The 16,911-nt window shown below is 51.2% G+C and overlaps 5 protein-coding genes across 5 annotated transcripts; 3 read left to right on the forward strand and 2 right to left on the reverse strand.

Annotated features, from left to right (window-relative positions):
* Window positions 1-446: 446 nt before the first annotated feature.
* On the reverse strand, window positions 447-4,671 carry PC9H_003814 (uncharacterized protein; the record flags this gene model as incomplete). Its single annotated transcript, XM_036773406.1, has 6 exons — window positions 447-1,805; window positions 1,859-2,398; window positions 2,446-2,643; window positions 2,694-2,830; window positions 2,880-3,076; window positions 3,137-4,671. 6 exons carry the CDS (start codon window positions 4,669-4,671, stop codon window positions 447-449), a joined length of 3,966 nt encoding a protein of 1,321 aa, XP_036634879.1.
* A 259-nt stretch (window positions 4,672-4,930) lies between these two features.
* NOP7 (mRNA-binding ribosome synthesis protein nop7) lies at window positions 4,931-6,971 on the reverse strand (the record flags this gene model as incomplete). The annotated part of the gene is made up of 5 exons (XM_036773407.1): window positions 4,931-4,996; window positions 5,048-6,199; window positions 6,248-6,509; window positions 6,557-6,800; window positions 6,851-6,971. The coding sequence occupies 5 exons, from the start codon at window positions 6,969-6,971 to the stop codon at window positions 4,931-4,933; spliced, it is 1,845 nt and encodes a 614-aa protein (XP_036634880.1).
* Window positions 6,972-7,111: 140 nt separating this feature from the next.
* SMD2 (mRNA splicing protein) lies at window positions 7,112-7,729 on the forward strand (the record flags this gene model as incomplete). The annotated part of the gene is made up of 5 exons (XM_036773408.1): window positions 7,112-7,137; window positions 7,182-7,374; window positions 7,431-7,579; window positions 7,641-7,660; window positions 7,710-7,729. The coding sequence occupies 5 exons, from the start codon at window positions 7,112-7,114 to the stop codon at window positions 7,727-7,729; spliced, it is 408 nt and encodes a 135-aa protein (XP_036634881.1).
* Window positions 7,730-8,437: 708 nt separating this feature from the next.
* Window positions 8,438-12,116, forward strand: PC9H_003817 (uncharacterized protein; the record flags this gene model as incomplete). Its single annotated transcript, XM_036773409.1, has 10 exons — window positions 8,438-8,685; window positions 8,738-8,806; window positions 8,861-8,883; window positions 8,939-9,084; window positions 9,217-9,321; window positions 9,369-9,395; window positions 9,449-9,670; window positions 9,784-10,198; window positions 10,249-11,090; window positions 11,139-12,116. 10 exons carry the CDS (start codon window positions 8,438-8,440, stop codon window positions 12,114-12,116), a joined length of 3,075 nt encoding a protein of 1,024 aa, XP_036634882.1.
* A 3,176-nt stretch (window positions 12,117-15,292) lies between these two features.
* PC9H_003818 (uncharacterized protein) lies at window positions 15,293-16,766 on the forward strand (the record flags this gene model as incomplete). Its single annotated transcript, XM_036773410.1, has 2 exons — window positions 15,293-15,649; window positions 15,714-16,766. The coding sequence occupies 2 exons, from the start codon at window positions 15,293-15,295 to the stop codon at window positions 16,764-16,766; spliced, it is 1,410 nt and encodes a 469-aa protein (XP_036634883.1).
* Between the last annotated feature and the right edge of the window lie 145 nt (window positions 16,767-16,911).

Below are 16,911 nucleotides of genomic sequence, written 5' to 3' on the forward strand. Positions count from 1 at the left end.
TTAACTACCAGTGCTGGCAGCAGGGCTAATTGGGGCTATAAGTAAGTATGCGATGCCACAGAGCTGATACGCATTGACTTACAAGGGGTAGTGTTTGAGGGTGCACTCGTTCCAGCGGCATGCAAACCAATTGTCTTTGGATATGGATACTATGGGGAAAAGGTATAAGTATGAGCAAACTGAATATTTGAAGACGAAATAGTACCATGACAGGGACGCGCATACCTGTATTCTATACTACGCGAGGGCGCGCTACCCTGGCGACAGGCACAATCCGATCATTTGGTTGAGGCTAATTCCATTCTAAAGAAAGAGGTCCTACTCATACAATTCTATGCAAATTAAGATACTACCCAATAACACGCATGCTAAAACACAACGGTGCCACAGTAGAATGCAATAAGATTAGATGTCCAATTATGTTAACGTCAAAATGCAGGTCATGATCATGATGATGGTCGGGCAGAGCGATGATGTTTGTCGAATAACATAGAAAGTCGAATATCGGATGGTAGCCGAACCAAAGACACTCGCTGTGCGCATTTGGTTTTATCCCAATCTTCAGCCTCTTCGAGAGATTCATGAGCAGTGTAGAACCTTTCATGAGCATGAGTATCGGTGCTACTGCGTGGTGACGAAATGTTGGGAGAACTACGATCACTGATCGCAGGAGATGGAGGGTCCGGAAGACTCTTGTTAGTTGACTCTGAGTCTGGGAAGGGGAGTAACTGCAATGAGCCTGAACTGCTGCGGCTGGGGGAGTCGAAGAGCCGTGAAGTACCAAGGAAATCAGTTGATGTGGATGGGTCGAACGAAGGCCAGTCGATGCCAAAGTCCATAGCAGAATGGAAGGACTCTGATACGGACGATTCAGGTTTACAGGTCGACGACGAGCTCGCATGCCTCTCAACAGGGATTGGAGACGAGGCTGGCGGTGCGTCGTCGTAGAGAGAAAGAGTCATCCTTGGTACTTTTTTGCTTCTTAGCGTGTCCGTAGCGGCTCTCATTGCAACGGTCTTCGTCCGTTGCCAATCCATGAGATCGGCTTCCAAATCATTGGCAAGTACGTTCCTGTGGCAATCAAACCTCGCGACCTCGAGTCTAGCATTCATCACACGCGTCATGACATTCCGTAAACACAATGCAAGGCGATCTCGGGTTGCCTTTTGGAATGGAGCCAGGATGGCGACGTTTCTGACAAGACGGAGATCTGCGTCAAGTTGGGACTGAACAGCTGAGATCTTTGCATCTAAATCGCGTAGCTTCGCCTGAATGATTTGAGAACGAGAGAGCATTCGTTTGTTGTCAGTTGGAGGAGAATGCATGGTGTTGATGTGGGACTGCTCGGTAGAGGACTCTGGCACGTCAAGCTCTTCCAAGCTCTTGGATGCGAGCTCAGCTTTGACCCGATCAAAGGTAGCTTTCAGTTGATCAGCGCCTTCAACTTCAGGGGCCCTCGGTACGTCCACGTCCAGGTCGGAACGTTCGCTCATTAACGTTGTACTTCGGGATGGGCGCCTGCTAGATGAAACCGCGGTGTTCTCGGAATTCGGGAGGAAGGGCATATCGCTCGAAGGGGTTGAACTTTGGTGTTGCAAGTCGTGTAGATGGGATGTGGCGGCCGCGACTCCTGCCAGCTGAACGTCGTGAGTCGACATGCCGAGAGGGCGCATACGAATACCAGCAGACTTGAAGGCGCTGGCGTAATTGATATGTGACAGCCAGGAGTTTCGTTCCTGTTCCGAGTCAGCCTGTAAGAGGATCTGACGTGCATCTGGCATGGCAATTCTGAGAGTGTTTGGATGCTATAATCAGAAGTTAGCAGTCTGCTGGATCTTATATAGTAATCGATTCTAACCTTCGTGTACGACCTATCATAAACAGCAATAGCGTCCTTCACAGAATACAGCTCATCTGGCCTGAAAATAGCTGCATGCGGGAAGATGACTTGACCACCCGATGTTTCGAATTGCGCGACTAAGTTAGTAGCCCAAGAAGTGTCCCGGAAGAAAAGGAGCTGCGATCCTGTAAGGATGACGCTCCATGGCCGCCATTTACGACTCATCGCCTTCTTGCCACCCGGGAGTAGATCATCCTTCCGGTTTAGCAGCGCGACTTTGGCTACTTTGAGTGTCCAAACTTCGTCTGAGGGCGGTGTGAACGCGTCGGAAAACGCTGACATGTTTCCGAGTAAGGGGCCCGGAGCATTGCCTACGCTCAGACCGAAGAATGGATGGGGGCGAAGTGGATCGCCTGCACCGACTTCCAGAACACTGGCTTGGGCAAAAGCCCGCCTAAGATCCTCCGAGTCCCATGGACCAGCAGTGCCTTCACACGAGTATGGACTCGTTGCTGGAACATACAATTCAGCATTAATGCGGAGAGGCCCAAGCAAATTCTGTACAGATGTGAGTAAGGGTTGCCAGACGTTGCAGGACGACATACATTAAGAATGAGATAATAAGGATCGACTTTGTTGGATTTACTTGTGGGTGTTGCAACTCCAGGGGTCGTCGTTACCAAACTACTCGCCGAAGAGAGTCGGTTGTTGTTACCATTGGGAACTAGACCTCGCTGGCCGTTGACATCAACAGGATCTTCAATAAATATAAACGGTGCGAAGACGATATTATCGTAGAAGCACTAAAAAGAGATCAGACTTCATTCGAGTGAGCACCAAGGATGATACTCACATCGAGCACTTCTGAGGGAACACCCGGAAGCCTCGTGTTCTTGATGTAGTCTGCCTTTGTCATTTTTCGCTTATTAGATTTGTTGAACGCATCCGTATGTAGCATGATTAGACTGAAAGCCAAGATGTATGGGTGATCTGAAGGAGAATGAGAGAATTGCCACGGAGAAGACAAAATAACAAATACCTTTAGATGTATATAGATCGGGGTTGCATTGCATATATCGCGATGCGAATGCCTCAATTACTCTATCAATCTGTTGCGTTTCGCGAGGGAGGCTGACATCCATTAACAACTTTCTAAGTGCTACGTCGAGAGGGTCGCCTATGAAATTGAATTCTTCTAGGTACGACCGAAGCGCCGCAACGTGAAACGGCTCTATACTATTATGTGGTGAAAGGATCAGCGATTACGAAGCAACTCGCGTATATGAGGTAAGTTACCTTGTCGCAAGTATGCTAGCAAGTTCGGCCTTGCTCACAGCGGCTCGTAGACGTAAGAGATATGCCTCGGGCGATTCATCGTCTTGATGTGGCTTCGGGATGTCGACTGGGCGTTTAGCAAGGGAAGGACGCGGAGATGGTCTGTTGCTTGAGAGTGGAGATGAATGTGGCTGGATAGGGGACGAGGCAGATGATGACATTGCGAATAAATTAAGTGATAAACGATGGAGGATGGGTGGATTTGTCTGTGCCCGAGGACGGCGCTGGGCAGGTCCTTCTAGTTGGACAGAGCTACCTTCGGATTCGAGTGAAGGGCTGGGGAGGGGAGAGACAACGAGAGGAGCAGGAGGAATAAAGAACGAGGCTCGAGTTGGAGAAGTAGTGGGATCAGCGGTCATGGGACGACTTGAACGATCTACGGTGGGTGAGCGGGCGCGTCTGGGTCCCTCGAAGGGCGGAGGTGTGAGAGAGATGGAACGTCTACGCGTAGGGCTTTTGGGTCTCGCAGAGAAGACGGCATCTTGAGGTTCAGGGGAGGAAGTCAAGCGACTACCACCTATGACAAAGGGTGACAAAGGAGGTAGTACTGGCAATGTTGATGAAGACGGCGGAGTAATTGGGATAGACATTTCAGGACGCGTTGGTTCCTTGACCACACTTTTCTTGCGGGACCAAAATGAGGGTCTGCGAGAGATAGTCTTCGGCGTTTGAGCTACAGGAACTTCCTCTTCCGTGGCTCGAGCCTTCCCTTTACCCTTGACGTCTGTAGTAGATGGAAAGATAGACGAGCTGGTGAAAGAACTATTCCGCACAGCGGGGGAGGTTTCGCCATCAGAAGCGTATGGAAGGTCGGGTTGTTTTCGCGTAGAGCGGACCTTATGGGAACTCTTCGCCCGACGTACACTAGTGCGAGGTTGGTGGTTGGGAATGGGGGGTAGGGCTACATGGTGGACGTCTGACTTTGACGATGTGGAAACTCGCGGTAAGATCGCTGGTAGTCCAATACCCAGGGCGGCATGCGCCAACGCTGCAGTCGATCTTCGTGGTTCCAACGCTGGGCGGTGAGTCGAGCCTGAATTGTACGATGGCCGTCCCTCTTCGTCGGGCATGCTGATGCCTTCCACCAAAGAATGCTCTGTTGAAGGTCGCGCAGGGAATGGCAAAGGTTCATCAGTTGGTGGAGTTGGGGGTAGCGCTTTGTCCACTGAAGGTATACTGTAGCTCGTACCGGGTCTACTCATGCTGCCGCTCTCGTCCGCATTCATGTACATCGGCCCATGGCTCGATGCTGGTACTCCGCGCTTGCGCCATAGAGGCAGCGAAAAGAAGTGTGTTGTCGTACGAGTGGTCGTAATGACTTCTGTCGTCGTTGTGACCTCCGTCATAACCAAGGGAGGGGTCGTCGCTTCTTTGTAGGGTGGCGGGGGCGGCAGCAGCTGAATTGAGTCGTTTGAGCCTGCTCCGAGTGGTTCAGGGCTTGTGGAAGCAGGACGGCTAGGCGAGTTCTTGTTACCAAGGTTGAAGAGACCGACCATGCTCGCATACGACGCCTAGGAGCTACGGATAACTCTAGATAGGAAATCAGTCAAGATATCCCATTCAGATGATTGTTGAAGCGTGTCGGCCAATCGAGAAGCGTGCGCGCGTGAGGAAAGAAAGGAAGTATGTAAGGCTCTTCTCAACGGTCCGACAAATACTGTAAAGGGATCATCGCACCACAAATATTGATGACAACTCTATGAATTGCGCTAATATGACAGAAATACTACAACTAGGTACAAATGGAACCAAGAATCAAGCTTTAGCTTCACACTTTTTCTGCTTGACCAAATTCTTCTTTCTTTCCTCCAATTTGGTACGCTGCGGGAGGTGTTGTCAGCGCAAGTAGTGGACAAAAAAGACTGAACGAACCTCGGTATTTCGCTTGCCCTGGCTGTGCTTGATGCGCTCGTACAGCTTTCGCTGCTTGTTGCTCATTAGCATTTTGTTCATGTCTTGTTCGGCGTCGGCGTCTTTGTCCTCCACGGCCACCTTTTTCGCCTTCTTGCGAGACTTGCTGACCTCCTTCTCAAACGCATCATAGTCCACGCCAGCTGCTTCGGCAGCCAGTTCCGCAGCACGGAGAGCACCTGCGTCATCAGCCGCTACATCGGCTGCTGCGCGCAACGCTTGCTTCCCCTCTTCTTCCTCTTCTTCCTCCTCTGCTTGAATGACGGCTTCCTCTTCTTCGCTTTCCGCTTCGCTTTCCGCCTCAGCCACATCGGGTACAGCCTCCGTAGGATCGTATGCACCGGCTCGCTCGCCAAATGGACTAAGATGAGGAGGAAGCGTTTTGCCCTGAGCATAGGGTTCCTCGAGCAGAATCTTTCCAGCGTTGATGCAATCAACAATCCATTGAGGCTGTACATACTTGCGCCTCGTCCGTCTTTGCCGTTCTTCCGGGGTCATTTCGATCAGAGGACGATCGATGATGACATGCGTGATGCTCTCATCGTCCTCGCCAAACGCGGAACCGCCCCCAGACGATGCAGGCCAGCCAATTCGACCGCCAAACGACCGAACCAAGAACTCGAACACAGGCCTGGAGGTTTCTCGGGAGAGCCAGAACGTATATGGCGAAAATAATGATGTTTGGGCCGTCTGGGGGAGGGCAAACAGGGAATGTAGAGTGGGGAGTGCGGCGGAGGATTGAGGGTCTGTCGACGAAGGATGAACAACGAATTCTTCCTCGATGTCGGCAACTGTGTCCTGAGTGGGACTCGGGTCAACCTCCATGTCTTGGTCTGTTGAGGCATCGATGCTTTTGATAGTTTGCCTGACTTCCTTGCCAGAGACTTTCTTCCCTATCGTTTCTGATTTTGATGGAGCCGCCTGCACAGACCGCATAACGGTTTGTAGGCTGAAGGCCCCGACACCAGCTGCTCCTTCATCCTTTTGGGTATCTAGTGGGGGAGGATATGCAAAGCCAGCATCCGCATAGAGTTTGAAAAATACGAAGCCCAATAATGTCTGATAAAGCTCTAAGAATGTCAACATTACACGAACATCCACATCCGGTGGTATCTGAAGTCGATGTTAGCTATTTGTCATGGACTGCGGAGGATTGCGTACGCTTTGGGTAAATTGATAAGGTACCAGCCAAGTTATGGATTGGTCCATGACTTCAGCTTGATAATATACACCCTTTATTGACAAGAACACTTTGCGCAAGCACCGTGTGTGCATGATATACAGCTGCCATTCGGAGGCGAGACGCGTGCAGTTCTCGATGAGTTCGGGGGGGAGGCGGGAGTTCGATGGGAGGGAAGCAAACAAGAAGGCCATACATAGTGCATCATCAATATCTCGCAATGCATCGATGAAGGTGGGGTATCTAGAGGAATTGTTAGGCGACCAAAGATAAGATATCTGAATACTTACCGCTCCTTGATAATATGATCAAGCTTGTACACGGGCTTGTTATCCTCAAGGGTTTTGGCGCTGCTCCATTCCCCTCGACCGAGTGCACGAGAAAGCTTCTTCGCAAAAGCCTTGTGCTCTCTTAACTTCCTCAGAACAGGTTCATGCGCAAGATATGCAATGTCTTTCGTATAGTAGAACGATGTAGGGGCGGACGATCCCTTGTTAGCCTTCTTGCGACTACGGGGCTCACGAGGGAAGATGCCTGTTCATAGATGTCAGTTACTAGTGTAGAATTTCCAGCCGTTCGCCGACCTTTTAGTATACATAGTCTCCGGAAATCGGCCAAAGAACACTGCAGCTTCTTTATGGCCGAAGTTCGTGTGATATAGGCCTTTGCAGCGCCTGCCTTGCCCTTTTGCCGTAGACGACCCATGGTGAAAAAAGTTTATAGCAAAAGTACCTGCTCCGGATTTGGAAATCTAGCGCCCTTGTTTGCTTCCCGCCGTGCCAAATAACAAAACTGAGATTTGGGCGCTAGCACACTGACCGCGTATTTTCTAGATCTATTCAGAGATGAGGCAAGTCGTCCGCATATCGTCGTAGCTACTGGGTGATTACTGATCTATTATATTCGCGGAAATAGCCAATACGTGCATGTACCAAAATCAGAACTCGACGAGGCGCAGCTTCGTCAACTAGAGGAGCATGAGATCAGCCAAGGGCCATTGTCAGTATTGCAACAGGCAGTCCGGAACCATACACAAGTGCTCATCTCGCTGCGAAATAACAAGAAACTCCTGGCTCGCGTGAAGGCTTTTGATCGTCACAGTAACATGGTATCTGGTTGTTCCATGCTCCCAAAGTCCACTTCTCACACTTGAGAAACATCTAGGTTCTCGAAAACGTGAAAGAGGTGAATGGCGCGTCTGCATTCAACGTTGACACTTACAAAGACCCCCTTCAGATGTGGACAGAACTGCCCAAGGGTAAGAACAAGAAGCCTGTGAACAAGGATCGCTTCATCAGCAAGATGTTTCTGCGGTACGTCTCAATCACTTCTTCTCTCGTAGATCCTGAGTCTGATGTAGTACTCTGTTTTTAGCGGTGACTCCGTGATTCTCAGTACGTTGGACACTTTCAGGTTGACCTTCAAGAACTAATACTTGGATAGTTCTGCGTAATCAAGCTTAGGGGGAGCCTGGCGTGAGGTTCGCCCTCGATATATGTCATTCTGTATGTACATCATACAAACTACTGCTGCTGCCTCCGCATGTATATCTTGCCATCAGACAAATGAACTGCCAATTCCGAGTGTCTGACGAAATTGCTCCAACGGAGCTGCACGAGTTCAGCTTGTGCAAAAACCGAATAGCCGGCAGGTGCGTAGACCAGCATTCATGCAATCTTGGCTAGCTTGTCAGTTGTTGTAGTTCCTGGTAATATTTGCTTGAGTTCTCTCCGCATGCCGTTGATTTTGTCCTCTATTAATGCCTTGTGGGGCGCTTTAATCAAGTAGAACCCCGTAATGGCGCTCACGAAGTACCCACCACGTCAGAGAGATGCCTGTGCTTTTCGAAATCCTGTCGAATCCATTCAATAGTTTCTCGTCTTGCTGTGGGATCTGGAATTCCTGGGAGCGCGTCAATAACGGTCGCATGCGAATAAAAAGCCTATAAACCCTTCGTGGCCCGAATAGCATATCGATACAAGTTCAGAACCCGTTGTTTGAGGATAAAATGTTTGAGAGTAAGCTGCTGGTTCATGTTATGGCATCAAAAGATGGGCGAGTATAGCAACTGGACATTTCAAATTCCGCGCTAGTACGCCTGCACACCGTGACCAGCTGGCTTCCTCGCAGACTTCACCATATACGACCCTACTCACTTCTCTCCAGCTTTCATGGCAACCACAGCCTCCGGTATTTCTCTCCCAGACCAGCAATCCAATCTCGAAGGCCTCCCGAATTCACTCGCAAGTCTGACCTTGCAAAATGACGGTGGCCAAAGCGACAATTCAGACGAAAAACCAAAGCCAGACAGTCCTCCTCGTCCATTAAAGATATATACCCCGCAACAACTGCTCTTCTTGTACGAATCTCCCCTTGTACAAGTCCCTAATGGAATGCCGGATCTCAAGGACTGGTTTGGGTCAGTGTCAAACATACGTTTCTCGATGATTACGCACTCACTCTGACCTCAGCACTGAGAATGAACAAAACATGAATAAGAAAGAGTCAGAGACAATCTTGCCGGTTAGCAGTGCTAGACGGTACGCAAGTTCTGTGCTCGACAATACGAGGAATCACTAAGGACGTTTGTCTAGGCACAGAAGAGACCCCGAGGATGGTGCGTCGACTTCTAGAATGTATTTTCTCTTCATGAAGCTGATGGACGGTTGTAGACACGACAGCGAGGCCCTCTTTCCGTTCCGCGTTAACTCAACCCTCTCAGATGGGTAATTTCAAACACCAATCTCTTCGTGCACCAGATCGTGACAGAGACACGAGGGACTTCAGAGACAAAGAGGGCCATGAACATCTCAGAAATGTAAGTTTGTTTCTCTGCTTTGCTATTCTTTCTTCCTCACTGTGCCCTAGCTCTCGGACAAATATGACCGTGATCGCCTTGGGACTAATGCTCGCAATAAGGATCGAGATGCCGCGCCTCATCTTACAGCAGGTACCTCTCGACTGGTCGGCCAAACAGCAGGGTCAACTACTACCCGGCGCGCCGAAGGAAGGGAAGGTGCGAGGCGGCGTGGCGACGGTGATGACTGGCGGCGAGGTATGTCTCTTCCTTGCTTACAGCCACAAAACTAAGCTTAGTATCAGGAGGTGACAGGAATCCGAGAGATGACAGTAAGCCGTCAACCCCCCTTGAAACTTTCCATTGTCATCCAATACATGTATAGGGTCAGATACTACTCGCAGAGATCGGGATGACCGTGAGCGGCCTCGCTCGCGTGTACGCGACACTTCTAGACCTCGGAGAGATCCATCTACTGGTCGTCGTGATAGAGACAAAACCCGAGACCGAGACGACCGTCCATTGGACCGTCGGGATCGTGATGACTACAGACGCGACTACGACCGCGATTCAGAACACGACGACCCTCGGCGTTGGAGAGATGATGGTAAGCGTGAAGAGAGGCTAGCTCGACGTGCTGGAGATCGTGAGCGACCTAGAGAACGACCGGTTCGTGAATATGATTCCTATCGTCCCACCTACGACGATACTCCCGGAAAGAAACCTCGTGATCGCAAGGTCAATGGCGACGACAAAGACAGAGATGACCGTCGTGAGCGAGAGAAGGAAAAGGAACCCGCTTGGATGGACACATATATTCCCTCTCCATCGAGTGGCGGAATCATGGGCGGTAATGCCGATGAAATTGATGGGATACAGGCTTGGAAGAAGGACATGAAGGAGAAGCAAGAGAAGGAGAAGTCAGCCCTTCAAGCAGCTGCCGACGATGCTCCTGCACCTTCATTGCCACCCGCACCTTCCGCAAATGGGATGGGCGGCGCAAGCAACGGGTTGGACGAGATTCAGATGTTCCGCATGCTCATGAAGAAAGAAGACGAGAAGAAAAAACAAGTCGAAGCGCCTGATATGGTAGATGCGAAGACTGGCCCGCCTATTCCACCACCACCAACGAATGGTACGGCTAATAATTTTTATTCTGCAATGTTGCTCACTCGATTGCTTCAGATTCAGAAAAGCCTGTCGCGTCCGTCAAGCCCAGTCCAATAATCAGCGTCACGAATAATGATGGCCCTAATACCCTTCTCACCATGCTAACCCAGACGACCACTACTTCCCAATCAATTACCGTCCTCGAATCCTCGATATCCACGCCTCCCGGGCTGTCCGACCAGAACAAGCCGCCGACGTCTAGACTCTTCCCCATCCCCCAAGCTACCTCCACGAAACCCTCCGAACCGACCGCACTCCCCTCTCATCAACTCAATCCGCACCCTGGCTCTCGCCTGCTCGCGTTTGGTGCACCCTCCAATCCCGTCCCCAAACCACATTCACCTATGTCACCTTCCTCTTTGGACCCACCGATGGTGGCTAATCCGCACTCAGCGTCTCCAGCTCATGGTATAAATGCGGCAATGCCTAAACCTGAGCTCCGTCCTCAACAAGGCTTCTCACCCTTCGAAGAGGGAGCTGCTGGCGGCAACCCAATGCTCCAAGGCTCCGAAGGGTTTGCTAGTTACTCCCAGATGGGCCAATCGATGCGCCGCGTATCTGGCGAGCGTGCGCCCCCTATTCCATCTGAGAACGGACTTCATATGGAATCCTCACTACCCAACGATACAGCTAATGTCGCCCTTGCCTCCAGCAAAGGCAGCCGCTTCGCAAAGTTCTTTGACGGCAATAAAAATCGTGACCCCGTGAATGCGCGCGCGCAACCTTCCTCTGGCAGTCCGATTGGACCTTCAGGTGGTATACGACATGACGATCATCTCGTTGGTAACAATGGTATAAACGTCAATGATAATCGGGCCATGGCGGAGATATTCAACATGCTCAGCAACTCTGCCCAGGTGAATCCCTTGCCGTCTATTGTAAGAACGTTGCACTAACTAGTTTAGGGCCGATCATTGAACGGCATCCACCAACCGCCGTCAGCGATGAACGGTGGCCACACCTCGTATGGTCAACCCGCACAACACACGCATAGCCCCCTACAAATGCTTGGACAGCAGCACCCCCACCAACAACAGCCACTCATGCACGGAAACGCTCGCCTTGACTCCCTGTATGACAGCCGATTGGATGACCGGTCGTTCGTCCCCGACGGAATGGTTCCTGGTCTGCGCAATGCTCCTCTCCCTCGCGGCCATGATAATGGAGGAATGTTTCCGGATGCCATGGACGAGCTCCACTTCGCCAGGCAGCAGCGCATGCCATTGCAGCAGCGGGTACCTGAACAAATGTTCCCCGGCCAAGTTCCTATGTTCTCCCAGCAACCTGGTCGTAACGCGGGCATCCCCATACAACAACAACCGTTCCGCGGCGGGCCATCTCCCATTTCGCTGCAGAATCAACTGCAGAACCAGCTGCCTAACCATGGACAACGATTGCCTCCCGGCCTGGCGAACTTGGGTGGTAGGCCACCGCATGAGCCCAACCAGTTTATGGGAAATATGCAGCAGAATTCGGCTCTGTTGAACGCATTGCAAGGCAGCCACCTTGGCCAACCAACGTTCAACAACCTCCCCAATTCGAATAACCTCGGCTTTGGTCCTCCGATGCGTGGTCCTCCGGGACATTCGCCGATACAGGCCAACCTGCCGCACAACAACGTGGGGCTCGGACATCCTAACAATATGGATATGCGGATACCAAGTCAAGCCCAGCTGATGGGTCTTGCGGGTGGAGGCGTTCGAGGTTTCAACCCTCAGCAAGGTCCTGGCCAGCTGCCTCTATTAGGAATGCGTCAACAACCACCTATACTACCGCCCCACATGGCACAAGGTGGCATGCCTGCTCACCTCCAACAACAACCTAACAACCCCCAGAACCATGATCTTATGGCACTCCTGATGGGTGGTCCCCACCGAGAGTGAATACCTATATCATCACCATCTCATTCTATTAATGACTTCGGACTCACTGGTGTTCCCTGATGAATATCCTACTTAGCCTAGCCGTTCGATATTCAATATAAATCAAAACCTTCGTTTTGCCACTTTTCTCTCCATTTCCTGGACTAATCTACGCTCTGGAAATATAGCCGTGACCGACCCCAGGTTCTGTGCACGGTTCGCGGGGGCTAACCCGGGCGCTATGATGCATTAAGTATAATGGCACTGTGTCGATCGACAAGGGGGCTTTGGCACCGGCCATTTCGTTGTGGAACGGTCGGAAAAATAGGGAATGTGATAATGGGTCCCTACTGAGAGCGATTTTGCGGATCGATAGCGGGATATGTAGGTGAAGAGCAAGTGAAGAGTGCTGCAAACCCTTGCAAGCCGGACGTATCAAATCCCCTGCGTTCAAATTCAAGCAAGTTGTACTGCTCTCGATTGGCACTTGTGACTGGGACCCTATGTCAGATACGCTTGCATCGAGGCCCCGACATATCTAAGGGGCTTGAAATGGAAACGCCGCACCAACGGAACAGAGACTTTGTTTGCGCCATCCTCCCGGATCACCTTATCTCAGATCACTGGGCGGCCCCGATTGCCATTGCTCCCGATCCTTCTACTCCAAATTCACCGTTCGGCAGCTGCCCTTATGCAGGCCTCCAATGCGATGAACTCTGTTACCGGTGTGAATCTTGTGCGCCTAGAAGCCAGCATGAGCAATGATGCTGCTCTGCTCGCTTTAATTGTCTTGACCTTGTGGACTGATGATGCCCCGGTTGCAGTGCCGTACATATCAGACATCTTGGCCTAACGTCAACGCTGAAGCGCTGAAGCTCTGATGCACCTTCGAAACCCGACCCACATGCCCAGCAAGTTACCCTTGTTTGAGAATTCATAATTGCCACGTCTCAGAGACATTCAAGTCGCCATTGACGTCGGCCATTAGACAGTGTAGTAAAAAACTGAATGGAAAAAAGAACAACCCTTCGGACTCATTTGCTATTCATCCGAGTCCTCCCACACCGTGGGTCTTCTCGCTCTCATGAGCGCGTCGCGAAGGACGACTCTGGTTCAGAACCAACGTCAGTTAAGATTGAAATTACATTCAACACGCTCACTGCAGGTCACTACCGACAGCCCAGACTAATTCTTTCAACGCTTTTTGTGCTAGTTTGACGTATCTGTTGTTGTCGGCTTTTCTCGGGGTGCCTGGGTGAAATTGTGAAGCGGCGAAACTGCAATTGCAAGCGTGAGCCTGGGTAAGGATAACAAGTGCAGCTGGGTTGCATTCGCGGGGAGCTGACTGCGAAATGGACAGATCAAATGTTTTCTGACATGTACGCACACGACATCAGGATCTATTTCGGGTCCCTAGTTTCTCAGAATGATTACCCAAAGTTGATGTATTAAGGCTACCGTATGGATCCACATTTACGACGTTGTTGTCCTTTGCGCCGAGTTCTGTGCTTCGCTGAGGCCGACTCGGAAACAAAGGCAGCACCCAAGTAAGTAGTGTACACAAGTTGACAGCAGTTTCAGTTTCAGGCAGGCAGTATATGTAATATCTTCTTAGCCTGTGAATGCGACTACAAATGTTCGCCCACGCATGATGGTTGAGATAAGTGTGACTGATGGGAGGGTGTGCGCTCTGGTGGGAGTGGCGATGATGTGCGTGAGCGTCAAAGGAACAGGTGCCGGTAAAAGCGCAGATATCGGTGGTCATTGGCTGGATTTTGCGTTGGAAAAATGGCAATTATACGCCAATAAAAAGCATAAATTCTTGCTTTTTTGCCATTTACGTGTCATGAAGCACTGAAGCGACAGAGATGCGCATTGGATGAGCAGTTTTGGCTCGAAATAGGCTTGGGCATTACATAAGTGAGCCAACCTGAGGGCGAATCTGGATGTTCTTCTGCCTGCAGGCAAGGAACGTGTTGGCAAATAAGGGAGGCTACTATCGCCGAAAGCGTGAGCCTGAAAGCCGACCTAAAGAGAGAAAGGGGAACCAGCCACGCCTTCATCGCATTGCAGCAAGAGCGAACTGCTCTTGCCCTTGAAAAGTTGCTTGTTCGTTAACCGATACAGCTTTTTCAACTCATTTCTTCCTTTTCCTCCTCCTCCTCACTCACTCACCATCTCTTCGGTCGGCCTGCCTTTCGACGAGTATCACCACCGGTCTGATACTCACTGAAAACGCCTCGAGCCTACCGTCGCCCGTGAATCGCTCGGTTAACTTCGAGTGCTGTGATTCTCTGTCCCCCTCGTCCCCTCGTCCCTCTCGCGGCAATCTCCCTCTAGAAGCCAGCAAATTGCACTCACTACAGTCGTTCTTTTCCACTCCAATTCTTAAAAGCAAGATAATTCCTTCATTATTTTTTTAATACCTCCCGGGGCACTGCCAGAGGTGAGCACCACCTGCCAGCATCCTGTCGGGCCTCCGCGCTGACTCGCATTCTATCAGATAATCCAAGGTGAGCGATCGACCCAATCTCATTTGTGATCTGGGGCTTGGGCACTGCGAAACGTGGGCCGTGGGAGAGATCGGGCCGACACCGAGGCGCTGGTTCCGAGTATGGGCAAAGAGAACCGGGCGACGTGACACAGTCACACATCAGATTGTGGAGATAAAAAACAAGTGCGGGGGCGATGACATGGTGGTTACGCGAATTGTGAAAGGTCAGAGAGTGAACTGACCATTTCACTCTCGAGCCTTGTTTTCCCCCGTGCTTCATATGGCTGCTTTCGGATGTGGACCCCCGTCACTCCCGGTGCTTTCCTTTCTCAGCCTATTTTATAATTCCCATCCTCTACCTGTCTTTTGTTTCCTCTTCCCCCATCACGACGTCGAGCTCATCCCCCTCGACGGCGTGCACGACTCTCTGTTCATTACGACTGGCGACGCTCACGATCTCTTTCTCTAGTTTCCCACCGCCACCCGCCCCCGCCCCCGACCTTCGTCGTATGAACAGTAGTAGCCTGCTTCATGTGAGTATCTTTCACATAAGCCACTTGGACCAGTCCAGCGTTTGTGGCCTCTTGTTTGGCCGTGCTCGTGCTCGCTGCGTGGACCAGCGAGCTCCCTTTGTTGTGCGCTGGCCACAATGTCGACACCTATATCTTGCGCCCCGAATGATTCTGCCTCTCTCTGCCTTACCATGATCGCTCATAATACGCGTTTTGCTGCCCACAGCACCTCTGATAACCACTTTGAACCAGAAGATCCCTCTCCATCGTCTCTCGCAATGAAGGAAAGCTCGACTTCATCTACCCGCCACGCCCGCAACAATTCTGTTATCTATCCCAAGAAGCGTCCGTCTCCGAATGGCGTGTCGAAGCCGCGACGATCTCCTCTCTTGCCTGCCTATGGTCCACGGAAGACCCCCAGGTCCGCGAAATCCGGTCTCATTCAACAGCGGCAACGCGAGGCCCAGATAGCTGCTCTTCGCAGGGAAGGCATTCTCATAGAAGAGGAGTATCGTGAGGAGATTCGTTATTACATGCTTGACATGGAGGTCAGTCTCGTTCCGTGGCCTCTGTTCGTGCCTTTCGCGTTGCTGAGAGTGGACAAACCTACAGCAATGCACAATGTGTTCGCTGCAGTCCATGGACCAACAACCTGAAATTCGGTGGCACATGCGCCCTTGTCTGGTCGACTTTCTCGTTGAAGTTCACTTCGCATTTCGCCTCCGCCCCGAAACTCTTTACCTTACACTCAACATCATTGATCGCTACGTGTCTCGCCGCATTGTCTACGTGAAGCACTACCAACTTGTCGGATGCGCTGCTCTCTGGATCGCTGCAAAGTTTGAAGACGCCAAAGATCGTGTTCCTACCGTCCAGGAACTCGCCTCTGTATGTCAAGAAGCCTACGACGAAACTGCATTCATCCAGATGGAAGGTCATGTTTTGTCTACCATTCAGTGGACTTTGGGACACCCAACGGCCGAGGCTTGGTTACGGCTTATGTGTTGTGGGCCAGTGATGGAGGAGCCCAAAGTTCAGCATGTGGCCCGCTTTTTGATGGAAATAACGCTGTTCTATCGCGAGTTCGTAAAGCATTCACCTTCGACTATTGCTCTGGCTGCCTTGACTTTGGCTCGTTACCTTTGCGGCAAGCCTCGCCGTGTCTGGGAAGAGACAGATGAGTGCATTGAGGTCGTTGAATACCTCGACAATCGTCTGGCGCGACATGTGAACGACCTTTCGGAAGTCCTCGTGCGTAAATACTCGTACGCCTTCTATTCCAAGGCCGCCACCTTCGTCGTCCAGTACTATTTGAACGGCGGTCACTTCATGCGCCACGCGTACCCTTCTCTACCTGTCACTCCTGTCCGCTCTCCCGCCTCCTCCATCGTCAGCACGCCCATGAGCTCCACCACCTCCTACTCGGACCTTTCAGACGATATGCCCGTCACGCCGACGAGTCCGTTATCGACGAGTGATTTCTTCCCAAGCTCGCATTGTTCTTCAGATGACAAGGAGAACGTGCACTCCTCGCTGGAACCTGTGATCAAGCCGATACGTGCTGATCCGACACCCGACGAGTTCCTCCCTCACGATTATGTCTCATTCGGTCGTCCCGCGCTTCACAACTTAAATGTTGTGTCTCCCCGAGCGATGGTAGCATAGTTCGCCGTGATTAAAATCACTCTCTTTCCTCGCTCAAAACGTCAAGCAAGAACGCAAAATGTACCACCATACACGTCAAACAGACACATTGGCAATATTTCCTTTCTCGCAATATGCATGCATTCATCGATTCCCCCATCCCTGC

The sequence above is a fragment of the Pleurotus ostreatus genome, assembly GCF_014466165.1.
Source record: "Pleurotus ostreatus strain PC9 chromosome Unknown scaffold_2, whole genome shotgun sequence".
Classification (NCBI taxonomy): domain Eukaryota; kingdom Fungi; phylum Basidiomycota; class Agaricomycetes; order Agaricales; family Pleurotaceae; genus Pleurotus; species Pleurotus ostreatus.